Below are 22,021 nucleotides of genomic sequence, written 5' to 3' on the forward strand. Positions count from 1 at the left end.
ATGCTCTGAGCAAAAGCATAGAGAACTAAGTCTTAGGAACAGGGGAGATAATAACTCATTAATGAATGCAGGACACATTGACACAAAGGACATAAAGTAAGTACACAGGAAAACAGAGAGAACCAAAAATGCTAACATACACATAAAATAGGCATATGGAGGGGAGACAGAGGAAGATAAGGAAAAAGAGATGAGCCAAGGCCTGGGTACTCTTGCCAAATATCAGGAACTTCTGCCAAATGCACAAGGAAACCACCCAAAGTAGGGAAAGGTCGAAAGTTTATGGCGATGAAGAGTAGGAAAAAGACCCTTCAGGAGGCCAAAGAACAGGAACTACCACCAAGTTTCTCCCCAAATTGAAGGCTGCGCCTCTAACTCTGTCTTAACTCTGCCTGTTATGAATATTAAAACTAGATGTTGCAATATTATGAATATTCATGTATAATGATGCAATTGCTTAGCAAAAATTGTATAAAAGGATCCAGTTGTTCACTACTACTTTGGAGCTCTTTTGTCCAGCACCAGCCGGGAGCCTCCCCAATGTTGTATTGCAATAAATGCCTCGCTACTCAAAGACCTAAACTCTGTCTCTGAGTGGTTTCTCCACACCTGTTTGGGGCATAAAATTGCCATCAACATGTTATATTATTTTGTGCTGAAAGAGTGGCAGATTCTAATTCTCTCTGTCATCTGCCTCTCAGGAAGGAGGAACTAGATGCTGCTTTTCATTTTGACATCATCACTTTTGCTGCAACTCCAGTTTCTTTGACACACAGAAAAACAACTTGTCTATATTTAGAGCTGGAGTTGAAGCCATCACGAATTCTGCTTTTCCTAAGCTTCAGAAGTGATTGCTCTGCCTCTTTTTGCGTGGTTTAAATGCTGGGCACCTGAATAACACACCAGACTGTTCCCAAATTCTCATGCAAGGGTGTGGAGATAGCCGCTCTCTTTTCTTACTTAAATACAATGCTTCATTCAAAGACCCTTTAGTTTTTTAAGTTTCCAGGTTCTAAACTGTAATCAGTCCTTCATTAAAAATAAACAAAACCAAGAACAATTTATTCGACCAACGACCATGTTTGTTGCACTACGGTAGTTACTTGGTACAGTATCAATAAATGGCCACTTGTAGCGGGACAGATGGAATTCTGCTTGTGGAAGGAAGTCATAGTTTAATGGTACAAACCTTTATCTCTCTATTATGCTTTCAGAGCAAGATGAAGTTTTATATTCCCAGCAATTATGCCTTTGGAATGAAATGAATTTTTAAAAATAAAAGGGAAAAGGATAAAAATGAGGGAACTGGGTAAAGAAACACAGTGATTTTAGGTATTTGTTTACTTCCTTGCATGCCACTCTGCCTCTGAAAACAAAGTGGGCAAGTAAACATAAAAGGGAGGCATCATTTGTATCCATGATAATGACTCTGTGCTAACCAGGAAGAAGAAATGAGCATGGAATGGCTGTAATATCTGCCATGTGATATGTATACATCTGACCATCTGAGACTGCATTAAAGTAAGTGGATTATTTGTGATATAGATACATTTATTACCTTTAAACAGCTCAGGAAAAATCAACATCTTTTTTCCACTCAAACTTTACCAATACTGAACAAGCAGCAAATAAATTTTGAAAGCACTGTCTTTTCCTAAGGTGGTACATATGATAAAAAGAAATATCCTAAACAGAGCTTTAAAGGAAAAGATAATCGGAAAAGATAATGACTTCCAAACGCTGCCAAGGCTTGCACATAGTTAAGTAGGAATGATGAAGATCAGTTTCATGACAGTTTTTGCAAAAGATACATTGTCTGTGTTTCTTAGTTTGTTCATCCACTGCATCATTTCTCATGACCAGCCTTCTCCCTTGGTGTAATGAACAGAGTGGCACCAGAGGGTTTATCTAAATAGAAAATCAGTGTTTTCCTGATCAGATGAATCCTGAGGAGACAGTATATTAAATATTTGCTCTTGTTCTGTCTGCACTGGTGTGAGCAGAGCCTTGCCTTCTAATAAATAAATATAACAATATTCTAACAGTGGATCTACTGTCCCCAAAGAATTGCATCACAGGGGTTAGTGTAAAGGTGGTGGCAGTGAGGAGGTAATAGAGAAAGAAAAACTTATCAGATTACATCCTCATGAAGTACAGGAACTGAAATGTCTAACCCAGTGTTATTAGACATGATGCTCAGCATGAAGTTACGTCTGAAATCAGACTAATGGATGAGAAAAAAGGAGTGATTTTTCTGTTCCAGATATGACACCAAACCCGTGGTGGATACCTGGAAGGGAGTCCCTGTCACCAAGCTGGTAAAAAGGACCCATTTAAAATATTCTTTATACGCAAAATAATTTAGCATTACAGATTTCCAGTCAAATGATTGCAAAGTGATACCAGAAGCATGTTCTGAAACTGACACCCCAATATTAGCTGAGAAAGTATTTTTGTGACCATTCTCTCTGTTGAAGAGTTCCTCTGTCTGGAGCCATTTATTGAGCAAACACACATGATATAATAGGACATCATCTGATCAAAGTTGGATACCTGACTTTGGAGTATGAGAATCATAAACTTGCTTACGGTCTATCTGGTCTGCAAACACTTCCCCATAGATCATCCAATAAGGCATGTAAAAAATATTTTTCGCCAGCTTCCACGAAGGCTCCTCATTGGGGAAGAGAATAGCCTGTCTTGCCACACCAAAGCTCATCAAAACCACCAACATGATGATGACAAAGTACATCATGTCTATCATCTGAATGTAATGACAAGAAAAGACAGAGAAAGAGAGAGAGAGCACAAGAATTAGAGAAATTTATTTGTCCATATTCTCATTATTATGCACTGCAAAAAAATAAGTTTGTGAATCTTAGAAACAGAATTTTCAAAAACAAATTTTGAAAAGCCATTCTCCCTTTTACACATAAAAAATTTCATTTTCAAAGAAGTGAAGTGGTATTACTGTGTCCTTGGTTTTACCTAGTGTTGCTTTTAAGAACAATTCAAATGTTATGAATAGGCTTGAAAATGCAAGGTACCATCTGGTCACACCAGTTGCCTCAACAAGAATATAGGTTCAGTGAGATCAGCAGCCTGGTCTGGGCAAGGGTGGTGAGATGATGTATTGTTTATAGGCACCAAGAGGCAAAAGGACTGACATGGATAATTTTATTCACTGATAGTCATTGTCTTGGAGCAAACGGAGCTGTGACTAACACAAGGAGTAACGGGTGGCAGAACAGTCTGTTACTGCAATATAAGGGACACCATGATGGTAACCAGTGAGAAGGGAAATCTGTGATACTGGCTGGGCTAGAAATCGGCCTGGTGGGAGAGTCTGACAAATGCCATATTAAAAAAAAAAAAAAAAGCATATAACAGGCAGTGAACTCTGTTCTTCTTTATTGTTGAGGGTCTCATTAGCATATGAACAAGATTAACTAGTGCTTGCAAACAGTATCCATCCATTCAAATTGTTCCTGAAAAAAGTGGGACAGCAATCCCACGAATTGCTGAATAGAGTCTGAGGATTAGAAGAGGCACTGTGCTAGAAAGACCCTCAAGAGGGCAGAACAATGGGCATCCAGCAGGTACAGCAGAGATGTTTTATTACCTAAAGTAAATGTGAAAAAAACTGTGAGTCCTTAAAGTACCTAGTAAGATCCCTTTAATTATTTTACTTACAGGCTTATTTATAAAGCTTTACTCTTTAGACTTGTTACGAGAGAACTATTTTTCACAGTTTTGGACATTAACTTTTGCCTCTGGCCGAAACTCAACCTAAAACTCCTCTGAATCTTATGAGTTTTAATCCCTTCAGTCTTCGCATTTTCTGGCTCAGCTGAATTCAGCCTTACAAGAGAGGTGTGCAGCCAACCTGCACCTCAGCTGGTGGCCTTATTGCTCCATGTGGGACCTGCTGTAGCTCCAGAGCAGGGCTGCTCTTGACAAGAGCTGGTGGAAGAGGGACATAGCTGCAGCAGATGGATCTGGTACTGCTGCAGGGGTTCTTCAATTTTAAACAAAAGGACTTTTTGTTGACCTGAGGTCAAAGTAACACTATGAAAGTATCCAACAGAGAAAAGAGAGTAGCAAAGAGAAAAAAAGGTATTCTCATGTTTACTGAGAGAGAGGCACCTGCAGGGCAGGGGTCTGGTAGAAGAGACTCAGGAAGCTGGAAAGAAGGAACTGAGAACAAGTGAAAAAAAAGCAAGGGAAAGAAAAGTCTTGAAGGCCATAAAAATCCAGAAAAGAAAGAAAGAAAAAAACCTTGGGGATATGAGAGAGGAATTAAAGAAATTAAAGAATTAAGAAGGAATTAAAAACCAGTGAAGTCAATCACCAACATTCCTATGATATTCAGGGCATTAATCTCTCAAGAAAATACTCTTCAAAAGAGGAATTCCAGATCATTTTACTTCAGAAAGCAGTCTGAAATGGGAAATCTGCATAATCATATTTTAGTTCTTACTGCTTTTAGGGATGGAATCTGGAGGTGAAATCTGATTCCTCCTTTCTTGTCTGATCAGACATTGTTTCAGACAGAAATATACAACATGATACATGTAATATAATGCCTACTTTAAAATGTCTGCAAACAAAGAAACATAATGAGTATTTTGTGGCAATTTAAGACCATATCCTAAATGCTGTTTTTGATCAGGATTCACACAGGTTTGACTTCATGTTGCAACAAATAAAATTTGCAGTGTCATTCTCCATTAAAGATCCACATTAGCTTTTCCCTCCTTCAACTGGGTACCTTCTAAACTCTCAGTAACTTGTCTAAAATACAATTAAATAGATGGGCAAGTTTCCCCTTAGCCTGTGTGGTCAAACTACAATTGCTATTTTAATAAGGCAATGGTCATTTCAATTGTTCTGAAGAACTTGTTAGTCATCTATTTAAAAAACTGATAAAACAAGGAACTGTTCGTACAGTTTTATGAATAAGCTGGCTCTATTTGCCCTTTCGTATTTGCAGAAAAGCTAAGAAAATGTAGACATTTCCACACATTAAAGGAACTGATATATCTGATTCTCTTAACGTTCCACAGTGATGTCATTTCATTCCTGAATAAAAGGGAAGTAAATCTATCACTTGTGCAAAGATTAGAAAAGCACATTATAACAAACATATTCTGTTACTGAAATTAGCATAATAATAAACTTGGTCGCTCAGTTTCCTCCTTGTATCTTCAACTTTGCTTTAACCTATTGCTTTAAAACCCCTCAAGACCGATTCCTGTCCCTTGCTTAACCTTGCTTGCATATTTGTTCCCAGTGCCCGGACGTAAAACTTTTTACAGCTATTTTGTCATCTGCAATGTAGAGGCTGATGAAGAGAAAGTTTTTTAACACTGGAAAGATAGAAAGAGCCATCCTTTTCCTTTGGAGTCTAAAACAGAAGCTCTAGAAAAAAAGTTCAGGTGTTAAATATGGTCTGTTGAGGACCTCAGTACAGTGATGGGCTAACTCTGTAGAAACATGTATAAGCCAGCTTGATGTTCTTCATAGCACTGAATGGACCTTAAAAGACCATTCAGAAGACAGAACTCAAGGAAGTAAACAGACATGTGATTTAAACAAAACTACACAAGGGAGCCCATTGCAGCCTGGATTCAGCAAGTGCAACTCCCAGGGAAGTCTGTGCATGAGTTGGACATTGCACAAGAGAATAAGTGGGTCAGAAAATAGATGTGAGAGGCTAATTTGTGTAACTCGAGCCAGTTGGGCATTACATGTGTGGGGAAAGGGGATGTGTCAAAGTTGCTGAGTGCATGGAAAGTTGGACGAAGTATGACAATCAAGTAACAGGAAGGCAAAAAATAGAAGAATTTCCCTCCTTTAACAGTTGCCCACACCTTCAGAATATGTCGACAGTCGAATTCCACACCCTTTAAGTGTGTGCTGAGCCTACAGAGGCCAGTGATTTTCCTGTATTTGTTTCCCATAGAAAGTGGAGTGAGGTTTGATTTGTTGTCATATGTAAGAATGACAAAGGAATGAAAATTCCATTTATTTCAATCACTTCCTTTCTGTGTTGACTCCAGGAGAAAAATAAACCACTTTTTATACTTCTGGTGGAGGTGGGCTCCTAGAAGCCATTATAACATCGACTACTAGAGGTTTGTTATTCATGGCCACTGATGCTCACATTGCCTGTGTTAGCACCACAGCTCTTAAACTTTTAGTGCATGTAGCTGTGAAAACTGAAACAGAGTGTAAAGGTAGTTGTTTTTTTTTAGAAGTTTTATACACCGTGTATTTTGTACTGATAGAGAGACATAGTCTAAATGGGGCAGAGAAGAAACATGATAAGACAGTGATTTCGTTTTGATTTTTGTTCCTTTCTTGGGTGCTTCTGTCCTTTCACAGTTACCTCCAACAAAAATTGTTGAGTGTTTTGACCTCCGTATTCTGGAGCTCTGGAAAACCTCAGGTCAACATCCTATGGTTTCCTTGAAGGAAGGACATTTCAAAATCCTGTTTAGAGGACATAACAATTCAACAGTCATTTTCTTTTGTATTTTCTGTTTTGCCCCTATCTCTCTCTTTATTTTTTTTTCAGTAAGCTGTTCTTTCTTTGTCAAACCCACTATGGTGGGTTTGCAGTTGAGAGCTGGTAAATTGAGGGGATAAGACAAGGATTCTCTGGTCACCCGTTGAGTAGGGAGTGTAACTGGACATATAATTCACATTTCAGTTTTAGATCTACTCCCTGACCTTGTTGTGACTAAGGTAAGACCAAGGAAGGACTGTAGTCCATGCACTCATATATGCACCTTTTTCCTACAATGGTGAGGATGGATGAATCTTTTCTTCGAGGCCCATTGTAAGACAAAACAGACAGCCTGTTTGGACTTCCTGATTATTGCCCACATACCACTCAGACAGCAGTAGTATTTCCATTTAGAAGACCTAATATTCTGTTTACTTTTTTAACCAAATGCACAGCTTCAAGGGGCCTTTATTCTATTTAAAAATTAATCTTAAACCCCAAAATGCATGAAACAGACATCATTTACATAAAGCTGGATAACTGCATATAAAACATGAACACATATTAGCTACATGTGCAAGTATTCAAATATCAGGGGTACGTGCATGTGTGTCTGTAAATTCAACCATTTTCTTTAATTCAAATGAGCAAAATGCTGCTTTAATTCAACATTTCTATTGAAACATAAAAAGCCAAAAAGTCAAAAGTTATGCATGAGGCAGCAAAACTCGGTTGGTTAGGGTGTGGTGCAAATAACATCAAGGATGTGGGTTTGATCTCCGTATGAGCCATTCACTTAAGAGCTGGACTCCATGACTGATCCTTGTGGGTCCTGTCCAACTCAGAAGCTTCTGTAAGCCTGTGATTCTGTAAAATATCTCTTGGTTCCTCCTGTATGCAACCACTATTACATAAGCTATTCATATTGCTGCCATGGTGTAAACATGTGATGTGGCCAGGGGACAGACACTGCACTTATGCAAATGGATTTATCATCTCACAAGGACACACCTGAACTTGAAAGATGGAAGAGCATATGGGTATGGAGCAAACTATAGAAAGGTTGGTCTCAGTCATAACCATTATGCTTTTGAAGACACCACAAAAATTACAACACATTGTCTTTGAGAGTCTCAAGGTACTAAACAGCTGAACACTTTTTTTTTCCAACCTTAACAAACCACTTTCCTTTACAACTACCATTCTCCCTCTGCACTTTCTGCAAATGAGGCACAGAGGTATAGGATGGATGGCTCTGTTGTTGAAGAGAGATCTCAGAGAAAGACAAACAGTACATCACTTATCAGGATAGAAAGAGTCTAATGCTGAATTCTGGGGATCTGTGCTGAGGTTTTGGTTTAATAAGGCATTATCTTACACGAAAATACTAATGTTTAAAAAAAATACAGGTAAAACTGCAGCAATGTCATTGGCCACAGATACTGAATCAAGAACATGCTGGTAAAACCCAGAAGTACACCAACTTCTCTTACCATTTTCCCAATCATCATAACATACGGTCCCAAATACTTGTTTACTCCGAAGATGTCCAGTAACCGTATATACCAGTAGATGATGTTAACACAGTATATCACTCGTCCATCGCTCCGGAGTGGCAGATCTTGCAGACGGAGCACCATCCCAACAGAGAACAGAAGGATAGCTATAAGGTCAGTAACATTCCAGTACTCTTGGAGCCAAACTTTTACTTTTTGTAACAGTTTCCCAGGCTCGGACATCAATATCTGAAGGACAGAGGAAATGGAGAAGAAAGGACATGAGCTGTTTGAATGTAAGCTTGAAGAAATCTGTAGTAAACAGACAGATATGCCACACAGGCCAATATCTCATGTACTCTCTGATTTCTTTTTCAAAAATCTTCCATTTCAACCACTGCTAGAATGTATCTATGTGCAAGATACTTCAAAGGACAAAGTGCTCACTTGGCCTAAAACCCTCATGAAACTGGAAGAAATATATGTATATATTTCTCTTTTTCAAATTTATTAACACTACTTAGAGTCTTGGAATAGAGAGAGAAATATAGAAAGATATTTCATCAGAAAATTCACATTTAAAGAAGGTGTAGATTTAAAGAAAATTATTCTAAAATGTATATCAAATGGCCAATAATAACCATAAAGATCTGCATCATAAATTTAATCTACAGAGATACTAGCTATTACTTGGACCTGTTTTTGGAAAATAAGTTCCACAGCCAGCAACATAGTTCACAAAAATAATTAATCTTACCTTATGAAATTATCATCACTCTATTTGCAAGATCGTTAGTGAAACTTGATTGTTTTCCCCAATTCCTCATAAAACTATTCCTTAAGTGATATCTATGAATAAGTTCTAGCTTTTAGTGAGTTAACAAGCTGTTGGTTTTAATTTTCTATATTTAGCTGAAGAACATTTGAGCAAACTCATACAGTTCCTTAAAAACTACGAATGCCACCTTACAGTTTTCTTATAATTAATCTTCAGAATGAATTTTAGGCTCACCTGTGAGCCTCCACCATCTACTTAGAAATCCATTGTGACAAAAGTTCTTGAAAACCTTTTTGTAGAAAGGACAATTTGGGGTGAATGATTAGATGAAAACATGGCACACACAGTTCCTATCTGCAGCCTTCCACCTACTGAGCCAGTGGTGGATTTTCTCCATCAGTGTTGCACAGTCCTTGTGTGGCTATTGCCTCTGTTTTCCTTTTTCCTTTGGTTAGCGAAGTATATTCATAGGCCTCTCAAGCAGTATCTTTTCTCTGCTCTTTTTCTTTATAGAGTTTACAGTTCAGTGTCTGAAATCCATCTTTGAAGCCTAAGTGGCTGTTGCAAGTCCATTTTTAGTCTAGTGCTCAAAAGCATTTATTTCAGAAAATATGAACATAGCTGGTAACAGATTCAGCCCAAGGGTACAAATGTGCTGTTTCAGCTGATGTCAGAGGGACTTGCACCCACTCCCATTAGGGTTGAACTGGGCCACTGGTGTCACTGTGGTACATTTGGCCAAGTGAAAAGGCACAGCATCAGCTACAAGAGGGAGAGACCAAGAGGGGCAGGGACAGCAGAGCCACTTCACTCTGTCTATAGGTTGAGTTCCACCTTAAATGCTCTGTCTCTGCTCTATGTTTCTGCATTCACATCTTTAGGGAGATGTGTGTTATGGCTTGCAGTAATTAGCAGAAAAATTTCAATATTAAAAGAGAAAAATACTATTAGAAATGTGCTGTCGTATTCAGTGTGGACCTAGATTTTCTCCCAGCTATGGGTCATTTTATTTAAAGCCCTTGCATAAGACACTTGGATGGACAGAACAGCTGAAATTTTGAATGAAATCTCATTGTGGTGAGGTGGGTATTTGAACATGGGCTTTTCAGTTGTCATGCTATCACCATGTCTCTGTGTCCATTCTATTTAACCATATCCACTTTTCCTCTCCCTGAAACATACATCAGTTTCTGAGCCACATTTCAAGGAATTTAGCCGACCTTTAAAATTTTTCAGAAGACCACCCTGTACTTGTGACTGCTATTAAATATGCATCACACTGAAATATGAACATGGAAATTCTGTGGGAGAAAAAGGAAGGAAGGAAGTAAATAAGGAAGAAAGGAAGGAAGGAGAGAAAGAAAAAAGAAAGCAATTGTTCATTTTAAAATGGTTGAATATAATTTTTTTTTACTGCTGTTTTTTTAACAATCCATCTGCCTTTCGAAGAAAAAAAGGACAATTGTATGATAAGCTTGTTCATAAAAAAATATCCTGAGAAAAATAATAAAACCAGGTACTAAAATTAAGAAGAAAAACAAACAACAAACCAAACCCCTTGCTTTTTCCTTTTTTATTCTCTCTTGGTTGGGATGATTTTACCTCTCTCATCTTCTCTATTCCCAGAGTAAAAATATACGAGATGACAATCCATTCCTGTATAGATGGCCAGCGATCCATCTTCACTAACACTATATAATTGAACAGCATCAAGTAGCCTATGTATGCCAGCTGTAAAGAAACAAAAAGAACATTAATAGTCGCTATATTTATACAACTGAGCCAGTTTTTTCATTTGATATTCCTGATTCTACTGTAACCAGATTTAAACAGACAAAAGATCAATAAGACAGCATTCTGGGTTGTCTCAAAAAATTCACATTAAATCACACACAGTGTAGGATGTCCAAAATACAGTCACAAATGTCCTCTCCTCCAGCTACATCTGTTTCCTCAACAAAACTGTATTAATGCAGTTCCCCTGGATCATCCACAGTTAGATGGGAATTCTAATAACACTGTGTCAACTACCAAATTAAGTTACTTATGTGAAGATTTCTTCCTCATCTGTTTCTAACAGCCTTTACTCCTCTAACACCTCTCCTCTCTGTTTTTTTCCTCTGTTCACCAAATCTAGGCTGACTCTGGAATTTCAAATCCTTTTTGCCTAAGGTTTAGAGATTTTCCATGCCGGTGTAGTACTGATCTAAATCGTACAATGTTTCCTCCCCAAAACATCCAGGCATAGCCATGAATTCATTTACCTTGTATTTTTTGCAAGTTTTAAAGTGTGAATGCTTTGCTTTTCCTCCTCTAATATATCCACCTTCCAGCCTAATTTTTGATTCAGTGGGAAGTGTGAATTAAGTTTTAATTTCTTTCTCCTTTCCTTTGACACACTGAATGTAATTAAATGGTCAGTCAAAAAAAAGAGCAGACAGGCAAATGAAATCACCAACTTTATCAAACTCAGAGAAATCCAACTGTCACACTAGAGCATGGACTGTAGCATGAGTGTGGCTGGGATCTGTGGTGGCCAGAATCCATCTACCTGACTACATTGTCTTTCAAACAGCAGCCCTACGAGAAAACATATCTGAAGCCAAATTTAAATCAGAGAAAAGGTGACTCAGTTCTGTGCATGAACATTTAGTCACTGTGGCAGAAATCTGTATTCCATACATTTGTATTTTAATTCAGTTCTTTTCTCTGAACTGTGTGTTACTCACATCTATTGTAGACTTGGGGTCAGATGTAAAATGAAACAACCATAGAGGGCCTTGAGACTTTTGGGTAGGATTATTTCAGTCTTCAGCACATCACAAAATAGAATTTATAGTCCTACTGTATTAGCTAGAGAATATTACTTCTGTTCTCTGTAAAAGGATTTTGGTTTTTGTTCCAGCGGCTGATTGAGAACACTCAAGAGAATTCTTTCTATTGGCCATAACTATCAGTATAGAGAAGCCAGACAGTTGGAGCATTACTTCTTGTCTACATAAAACAGCGGGGGAAATGATCTCACTTGTCTTTTAGTTTGTGAGAGATGTTGAATTGCAACACTCAGGTCTACAGACTGATCTTCCCCTAACACTCCTAAAAGAAATGGAGAGCAATGTTGACTTAGTCAGCATCTAGAGTTACATCTGAGTCAGCAGAAACTCTGTCTGGGCAGGCAGAACTGAACACATGCCTCCCTAGTTGAAATAACACCTTCTAATATAGCACAAAAAGTCAGGTGATGCTGTTACCTAATATGCCTCCTTTTAGACCTTATTGATTACTAATTATCAGAAAATCTAATTTGGTCTGATTCAGCAGCCTTTGGTGAGAATTAGCAGTGAGTGTGGCCAAAGAAAAGGGACATTAAGGTTACAAAGGTGACAGAGTCACTAGAGGGTTTTGTTTCTTCTTGGTTTTCTTTTGAAATGTTGGCATTGTTTGGCTTTGGTGTTTTTTTTTTTTAATGTCAAATCAAATTTACTCAAAACTGTGAAAAGTTTTTGCTTGGCAAAAGAAAAACAAGATCTTGATTTGCGAATAGAATGATTCTGAAACTTCTCCACTTTAAACAAGAAACAAAGCCTTCAGATAGTGAGTGACACACTCCTTCTCCCTCCCCAGACGTCTAACTTTCTACTGCCTTCCAGGAGGCTATCCTTATCTCAGACTGTGGTCAAACCTCAGAGCAGTTGCCCATCCTGGTACTCGGGATTCTTTTAAAGTGCTACAACACAAGTAACTGAACCCTCTTTTTTTTTTGCTTTTACATGGCTTGATAAAGACTAGGAGCTGCCCTTGAGGGCAGTACCTGAAGAAACTAAGGAAAGGAATGCCTGCTAAGTTTCTAGGGTTGCTCTTGCCCTTCTGTGGATGCAGTCCCATCCTATAGAAAATACTTGAATACTCATTATGGTAAGGGACAAACCTGGAAATTGTACGAATAGATTAGTGCTTCAATAGGGAGATCATCCTCCTCTTTTCTGACTCATTGCAATAAATAAATGATCATACACTGAATTGGTCTCAAAATGCAAAGCTTAGGGCAAAGTTCTTCTGATGTTTAGAAGATGACTCTTACTCAGGGCCCAATTCCCTCTGCAGTTTTCCTCTTCAGAAGAGGTAGAAACGTGGCCTTACTTCCTGCTAGCATTTCAGTTAATGCTAGTAGTAGGGGTAATTAAAAGGGTAAATCCTTCCTCTTCTCACCAAGCAATCTGTGAGATGAAACATTTGTGTCATGGTTTCCAGTGCAACAGCCATGAAACAGAACAGAGTAGTTGACTTTCGAAATTGTTGCATGTCCAGAGAGAAAGGCTGAAGTTGGGTTCTTTTTGTGTTTGGTTTTGTTTTATTTTGTGGTTTTTTTTTGAGAAAAAGTTATTTAGCATTTGCTGAGCCAAAATGATACTTACTCAAACATCCCATTTAACTAACTCTTGTATATTTTGAGAATGAAGGTAGATATAGCTATATAGTAATATATATACAGTAACATGGAATTATAGCATCCTGAAAGGGTGGTCAGGGCAAAGGAATATCCCTGGGAATATCCCTGGGCTTGAGTATCGGTGGCTGGCAGAAAAGTAGGGAATGAAAGGCTTGCCCTAACCATTTTAGTGGGGAAGGAGCCTGCGTGCCCCTGTGAGGTTGCGAGTTATGCTGACGAAGACACGTGCCTTGGGCAGAGTCTCCCATGCCAGACAGGTCAAAACTGAAGGGTCAGATAAAATGTGTCCATGGGCAGGATGGACTCACAAGCCTCTCGGCAGTCATCCTAGGAGAAGGACAACTCTAAATCCAAACCCAGGCAGATGGAGCTCTTTTGGCCCTGTAAGGCCATCTATCTAAGAGAAGGATACTCTAATTAAACCTACGTCCTGAGGACCTCGCTGCCACCATCCAAGCTCGCTAGGCCCTGGCAGATGAACCTTAGGATTAAAGGGGGGGTCCAGTTCTGTGCATGCTGTGTCTCACCTAAAAAATCCACTGCGGAGGCTTGAAGGATATACCCACATTTGTAAAGCCCTGTAGTGACAGGTGAGGGATGAAATGGCAGGTGATAAGGTGCACTGGAAGCCACAGACCCAACCCTGCATGCAGGAGGTTCAGGACATTGGTTGCCTGAGACTGACCCCGGAGATGACAGTCTCTTTGTGCAGCATCCTGAATGACCAAGCAGCCTTTTTCAAGGACAGCACTGCTTGCTCCACACGGAGAGGGGCCTAGAAAAGGTGGCCTAACCAAAGCTGGTTAGTTAAACCTAACCTGGTTTGTTAAACGTGGTCAAAGGGTATTTCTGATGCAGTCAAACAAAGATTAAGAGATGGTGAACTTGCCACCAGCTGCTGCAAGAGAGGAGCCCCAAATAGGAGATACAAGGACTCCCTGAAACAACATCTCAGCCTTGGCCATATTGATCATCATCACTGGTCTACTGGGGACACACCATCTATAACACTGTTGATTCCTTTGAGAATGCATGCAGGAGAAAAGACAACGCAGAAAGAACCGTGTCTTGCCGATACCATCCAAGGAGTCTTTCCACTGTGCCTTTTGTAATGGGACTTGTCTATCTCACATTGGCCCTTTTAGCCACCAGCACGCTTGTAGCAAATGTGGGTAGAGCCCTTCCCAAATCTTGGTTTGCGAAGCCTAGCCATGATGATGATGATGATATAGTAACAGAGATAGGTAGATGCAAAATTATCAAATTATTTTAAATGGTATAAAATAGCCATAGGTATAGTCCTTTTACTTGCATTTTGGACCGTGGAATATAAAATTGGGAGGATTTCTTTTGAAATCTATGACTAATATTTGTGCCTATATGCTTGTAAAAGTATGGTAGGCTGTGCAATTTCAACCCTTCTCTGAAAGTTGTTTTGCTTTTAGTCTCCAGGAGTTTCCCAATATAACCAACTGGTAAGCATTGCAGCCAGAATCCACCTTAACCTCCTCTTTAAGTTCAGTGTAACCAAGATTCATTTTTAATAAATGACCTTGACTGAGATTTGCCTCAGGACATAAAACTGTAAAAACAAGCCTAAATGAAAATGCACTATTGATCTCTATCTCCCATTTAAAAATTGAACTAACAGGGAAAGCCAGGATGCATCTTTCCATTTGCAGTGTAAAGACTTTTCTGGTTGTGCCTAATACACACTGGAATTCATACTGAGACAAGGCTGCTGACAAGCAGTTTCTAGACTTGTTGGCCTGATTAACATTCAGTGGCCTCAGAGTTCAACAAGTAGAGCATCCACCATAGTTGAGACTTAATTGATGTGAGTTGTTCCCAATGTGTGTAGATGTATTGCCTGGATCTCAGCAAGGCAATTTTTCTTATAAGAAAGTCATCTACAGAAGAATCCATTCTTTGTGATTTGTTGTGCTTTCAGCAGAATAATGGAAAATATAACTTGAAGGACCACCTGAAGTCATTTGGTCAATTCCATTGGGCTGAGGCAGGACTAATTCCAGTGTACCATAATGGACATATGTTTTGATAAGATAGGTTAGAAATCACTAGTAATGGTAAATCTACCATGTCCTCACATGGGTAATGACAGTACTTCTAGGAGCAGTTAGAAACTGTTTCCTAACTTCTTATCTAGAACCACCTTGCTGCAATTTAAGCCATTATTTCTTGTCCTATTCAGCAAGGATTTGGAGCTACTTACACATATTTGAAAACTATTATATTCCTTCTGCAGACTTTTTTTTAACAGAGAAAACAATCTCACTTTCTTAAATCTTTTCCCTTAAGTCATGTATTATAGACCTCTTGAAATATTTTTCTTGCTCTTTTTTTGTCTCCTTCAAACCCCTCCATACTTGTCACGTGATGCTGTAGCTGAACTGGGATAGAATATTCCAGCCAAGAAGACTGAAAGGATTACTTTCTTGTGATCTTTTTACTTTTTGGTCTCATTCTTTCACATTCTAGTGCAATTTGCAAACTTCAAGTTTGCATCATCCAAGTTTTGAATGAAAATATCAGCACCTGATGTAGGAGAGAACCCAATGGAATAATTTTCTAACCCCTGCTTCCAGCTTGATAATGAATAATTATTATCTACATTTGAGGACCAATCATCAAAAAGATTTTTATCCACCTCGTAACTTTAATATAGCAGTTATTAATTTAGCTGTGAGAAAACCCTGTGAAGCTTTTGGTACTCTTTTACTGTAGTCAAAATACATGACATTTTTTTCTGCTCCATCTGCAATGTCTGTTTACAAGGAGATCATACTGATTTGACATAATTTTTTCCTGAAAAATGTACATAAGCTGTTGCTCATATCTTTGATATCTTGTGGGTACTTATGCGCACATTTTCTCTGAGACACACTCTGCAGACTAGTCAAAACAGAAAAAACAGAAAAATGTTCCAAGGAAAGATGTGTTCTATCTCCTTCTTGTTTGTTTTTTTTTTTCCCCAGAAATTATTATATATTCTGATTCGGCCCAGCCTCCCCCTGGCTTACTACTGGGACCAATCCTATCGTGAATTCTCCTATAGGGAATTCCTTGGGAGCACTGACTGAAGCAAACTGCCATTTATTGTTTTATTTAGAGAAAGATATACACAGTCATTCAAACTTTAGCCATTAACTTCCTGATAGAAATGGTAGTCTTTAAAAGTCTTAGAAAGGTTTGTAAGTGCTAGCAGAATTTCACCAAATATTTTTATCAAACTATTTATGGGCAAGCCCTCTAACACATGCAGATGTAGACTTCGATGAAACACAAAAGATGAATCCAATTCCAGTATTTGTACAAATATTAGTAATATTAAAAGATTTCTTACCGTGTAAAACCAAAATTTAACGATGGGAGCATTGTAAAACTCATAAATCTTTCTTCCAATAGGGATCATTCTATGCCTGCTCTGAACTTCCTCTTCCTCCTTCTTTCTTGAGGACTCGCCATTCCCTCGTCCCAGCATTGCCTAGAGGAAAGGATATATTTGTGTTCATTTCTTTGTGAAAGGCAAATTAAACTATTTTTTGAAATGTCAACAGGAAACCGTTCAAAACTTTTCCGATTTCTTGATCTTTAGATAAAACCAGGTGACCGCAGCTGGGTGTAAAATGCTTTGTTCTCAGATCATCTTTTTTTGCAGGAAAGCTGCTGTTTAATATGTTGAAAACTGAAAAAGCCATGCTTTGGCCTCAACTCTCAGCTTCAGAGTGAAATTTCTGAGTGGTGAACAAAAGATGAGATGTGGACAATATTTCTCCTTTTCTCTCGTATGGACAGAAACATTTTTACCTGGCAACAGCTTTTTGTCATTTACTTCTATATAATAAATAGAAGTAGAGAGAAAACATATAAGTTTTGGTTTTAAACAAAGAGAAGTTCATAAGGCTGAGACTGAGAAAGAATAACGGGAAAAGATGAGTTGGCAGTTTGCTGGACAATGAAGCCAGTATCTCCTTTTATGCTGATCACTGGATCTGACACAAGTTATGATCCCACAGTGAACTCTACATGGATGTAAGACCTAGGAGGGCTCAAAGCTGCATTGCGGCCTTGGACTGAAATATCCATGTACATGGTTGTAGCTTGTTCTATAGTGAAGTTCCAGATTGGTCATGCAGTGCCTCTGTTAGGCTTGATCTCACTGCTACCACCGCAATTCAGACCCACTGAAGAGTTAGGCTGAGCTCCAGGAACACACACTTAAGAGGTCCTCAGGTATAAGTGCAAACCTAACAATCAAAAAAGGTAATATTTTGTTTACTCTTCATTTTGTGGTCCGCTGCAGAGAGGTGGAAGAACCAAACTATATAATCACTGAAGTTAGTGCTTAAAAGAAGGTGATCCTTTGTATTTGGAATGTAACATGATCTACTAAATGTTCATTCTAAAGCAATTACTCAGTTAATAATAGACTAAGAGTGGATTTTAGGTCACTGTGCCCTGAGCAAGTTCTTACTATTTAGTTTGTGGATGCACCTCTGGAAGGTAGCGCTACCGAACATGGAAGCATTTGTAAGAACTGAGACATGACTGTCCTGAGTATGCATGATGATGCTTTTATTTAAATGTTTCTATAATGTTTTTCTACAATAGATGAAAGCCCTTTCTACTTATGTTGAAGCAAACTTTCACCATCTGTGAAGTTGTTCTCATCTGGAACTTAAATATGTGGAAAACTAAGAGAACAATTAGATGCCAGACATAATGTCTTTCAATAACAAGGTCCCTCTTTTATCCATCTCTGTGCTCTCTGATTCAAGAGGATGTTCAGCACGTACTTAGCTAACCAGTTACATGTGAGCTATTTCACCTTCTAGACCTGTGCAGGAACTGGTGATGCACTTCTCACATATTCAAAAGTAAGAAACACCACCTAACTTTTTCTTCCTTTTTCTACCCAGTGTGAATCTATACATATACATCTTGTTCCTGTGAAATAGTAATTTGTAATGATAAGCTCATGACCCTGTTTTTCTTTCTTTCAGTCAGTACAGGTATTTGTAACATTATTAGGACTGTGTTTGGTCCAATATGGCTCCTGCCTAATATTTCTCTTTCACTTCAGAATATTACTACTTTCCACGTGCACCCTTATACTTTTGAATTTGACTATACATGGATTTTGCCCTGCACATTTTTAATAAAATACAACAAAGATTCAGACAGAAACTAACCTGTTGGGACCCTCTCAAAACTATAGCCTGCTTTGATGTAGTTATATATTTCCTTTACCTTTTAATGGCTGAAGACTTTTAAGTTCATATCCATAAATGTAGATAAACCAACAAATATTAAAAATCTAAATGCTCCTCCTGCTGGTTTTCACAGAGCACATAAAAACCCTTAAAAGTCCATCAAGATTTTTATAAAAAAAGGAAAAGGACAACGTGGCTGTTAAGCAGAGGAGAGGTTTTCTTCTAGTAAAGCAGATAGCTTGCAAGAATATGAGACTTACTGAATATAACTACAGTAGTAGAAGTTATACAACCACCACAGAAGGTATCATTACCTGAATGCTACAAACCCAAAGTGATTCTTTGACCTATAGTATGGATTATTTATATGGGTGTGGGGGGAGGAGAAGTGGAATAAGATCTGAATTTAGGAAAATTATAGCCTAAGAAGGTATTGATTTCTTTGCTTCTCCCTACCTCCTGATACTGTTCAGGGAAAGCTGCCACCTGGAGTTACAGTTAGTGCAGCTTTTCCCAAGGCTTTGTCTCTGCTGTCCTCTGGTGCTCAGGAATTTTGCAGCAGAGTGAAAATAAATGCTGGCTACTTTAACAAATGAGCAATGCTGTGCTTTAATGTAAGGGATCATTTTGAAGAGTTCAAATCCTTCATAATTTTACAAATTTACTGATTCTGAGACAGACTTAGTTCTCAATGGAATCAGAGAGTTGTGGATGTTTTTATGGTAATGCTCTTTCAGTATCTGGATTTATGCTTTAGCTCATGAATTCTGATTTCCCATTTGCTACTGCTTTCTCGTTGATAATGATGCTGTAATTTTATCTCATTATAATTATTTTTTAATTAATTGTATCTTCTCCCCTCCCCCATGCTACAGATGGGGAATTTCTCATGTGGATTAGATTCGACCTGATCTTCCTGACTATTAATTATACCTCAGTATTAACAAACTGAAAAGCTTCCCCATTAGAAACATTCAGAAATATCCTAAGTAAATGTGTCAACAGAATAACTGCAATGCCAAATGTGAATGAATGTTTTCCTTGGAGCAGGGTGCAATAGGATAGGAATAACTCAACACACTGCTCTGTGTGGGCGGCATCTCTCTCTCTAATACACGATTTTGTCCATGATTCACCAATGAGTCATGCAAGGTAAATTCGTCAGCAGCTCAGCCTCATTGTGAAGTACAGTACAACTGCATCATTTTAGCCTGAGGGGATTGATGTGCACAGAGTTCTATATGGAGATTTTTCTAATCAGGGTTTTTTGTTGCTGGGCCAGATTTTGTTTTATGTAGTTGAGGACCATTTGCTGATAAGGAACCAGGATAGTTTTGGGTTGTGCATTTTTGCATTAATATATGCTAATTATCCTAAACTATATTTATTTGTTCTATAATTAAGTAACAGGAATTTCAGTCCTGCTAGAATGATTATAGGCTCTTCCAATTTCATCCTAAGTGAAATCTAGATGCTATATAGAGAATTACCCTGTGTCTCCACAGAACTGGTGTGGAAATGGTCCATAGCTGAGTAGTTATATCTCTGAGCACGTTCTGCTGTATCCTACACTACGTATGAAAGTGCTGCCTCCATGGCAGTTGTTCTGGGGTTACTGTATTCTGCTTTGGAATACCAGTAGAAAAAAAATTTAATGCCTTTATTTAAAGATGTGTAAAATTGGATTTTCCATGTGATTGGTGGTTCTTCAAGGTGAATACAGAGGAGCAGGGCTAAAGTGCCAGAAGCTCAGTCTTCCTGGCTGCTGAGCAGGGCAAAAGACACAGAGAGTGCCAGGGCTGCTGTGTGGTGGTGCTATGGGAGGGTTTCCAAAATCCTTGGAGAAAGACAGAAATCTCTCCTTATGGAGAGAGTCAGCACTTCTCCCTAGTGACCACCAGAAGTGTCTTCCTATTCCATCTTCCAGACAAGCTGAATGGGTACCTTGCTGCTGGCATGTGAAATGCTATGAGAGTTATCTTCCATTGGGAAGGGTGAGTTTGGCTAGGGCCACTAGGACATTAGTCCTCAGCCTTTCCTATGTTAAGAACTGTACTTTTAGTGACATAATATTTGGTTATTTCTTACCATGGAGCAAAGGCTAAGCATACATACTAGACATGAACAATGTGATCTCACAGGCCAACAGCTGCTGCTGAAAAGTCCTAACTCAGATTCCTAGACATGCCCATGGAAGTCCAAACTTTCTATTTATTGTGGAAAATTAGAGCAAAATGAGCAAAACAACAACTGAAACATCTTCTAAAGGACTTAGATGACTTATTTGTGTTCTGAAGTAAAACAATGCACTGGGGAACTGTAATATACAAACAATAAGGCACTGAATAGGATTAAGGATGACTTCCAGAATCAGGGTTATTTTGGGAGGTGGGTAGACTGCTAGGGTGTCTGACTGACCTAAAATCATCTGCAGTTAAGGCCCTGATTAGGACATTTTAAAAGAAGAAAATGTCCCTGGCCTTTAGACTTCAGCTCCCTTCTTTTCCTCTGTGTCTAATATTCAGGATTAATGACCGGCAGTTCCATGAATAAATTGTGGTAAATTCATTGGTGCTGAGGAGCATTGATGAAAGCAGAATTCAAGTGCTTTTGTGAGTAGCCACTATAAGTCTGTTGCTTAGCACCTAGGTGTTAAAGAAATGTGGGCCTAGCACTCTTACATATCTGTTATAAAGTTTAAAGCAGGTGCGAATAACAAGTAGCTTACAGTGAATAAACACAACATCTTCATAGTCCATATGTTGAGCTACCCAGCAGACCCTTTGAGAGGAGCACAAAGCAAATACATACTTGCATGCAGATGCACCCATGTGCAAACTTACTTTGCTGTTGTTGTAGTCTATGTGATCACATTATTTTGTGCATATGAGGTGTAAAATAGTGAAAAGATCACTGTAGGCCTGTAAGTCATGCAGTCTGCACAAGTGCAATCCAGAAGAAGAAATCGACTCTTGGGCCAGTCTTTAATCACCTGGGCTTAGCAGTGCAAGACATACAAGTCTTCATAAGAAATCAGTGAATAGACTTGACTAGATGAGATCTATTTATCTTCATTTTAGCAGAGAGAATATGGGTGTAATATAATAGGAATAGAGACCTGAGAAGTATTCTTTGGGGATAACTAGAGAGAGAGTTAGGCAGATTGTTTCAGTAATACTTTATTTGCCAGAAAAGGGTTTTTAAGGTGACCAAAATGATTTTTAATATATTAATTTTGCTTTTTAATCTTTAAGATTAACAAAGCTCAGAAACCCAAACCATGGAAAAATTTTGAAAATATTTTAGACAATCATTCACCAATTAAGTAAATGAATAAAAGAAAATTGTATTAATAATAAAAAAATTGTTTGGTTGTCCTGAAAAGAAAAATACACAGGTCATTCTGAATACAATAGTTGCAAACTACAGTTAGGGTGAGTGACTGATCTGTTAAGCCAGAGTTCAGCAATGGATTAAATGTTTATGATATAACATCACAACAAATTCTTATTCTTAATGAACTACAAATAAGGTACCCTTAGTAAGTAGGCT

At 38.4% G+C, this 22,021-nt stretch overlaps 1 protein-coding gene across 4 annotated transcripts in view; it reads right to left on the bottom strand.

Annotated features, from left to right (window-relative positions):
- TRPM3 (transient receptor potential cation channel subfamily M member 3) overlaps positions 1 to 22,021 on the bottom strand; it is a 406,696-nt gene that overhangs the window by 19,713 nt on the left and 364,962 nt on the right. For all 4 annotated transcript variants that reach the window (XM_051789305.1, XM_051789304.1, XM_051789307.1 and 1 more), the window contains 4 exons: positions 16,600 to 16,740; positions 10,388 to 10,516; positions 8,005 to 8,256; positions 2,590 to 2,764 (listed from right to left, as the gene is read on the bottom strand). In XM_051789305.1, coding sequence (XP_051645265.1) covers positions 2,590 to 2,764; positions 8,005 to 8,256; positions 10,388 to 10,516; positions 16,600 to 16,740 — 697 coding nt within the window. The remainder of the gene's footprint in view (positions 1 to 2,589; positions 2,765 to 8,004; positions 8,257 to 10,387; positions 10,517 to 16,599; positions 16,741 to 22,021) is intronic.

The sequence above is a fragment of the Manacus candei genome, unplaced genomic scaffold (genome assembly GCF_025592945.1).
Source record: "Manacus candei isolate 608988 ecotype Guabito, Panama unplaced genomic scaffold, ASM2559294v1 h1tg000027l, whole genome shotgun sequence".
Lineage (NCBI taxonomy): Eukaryota > Metazoa > Chordata > Aves > Passeriformes > Pipridae > Manacus > Manacus candei.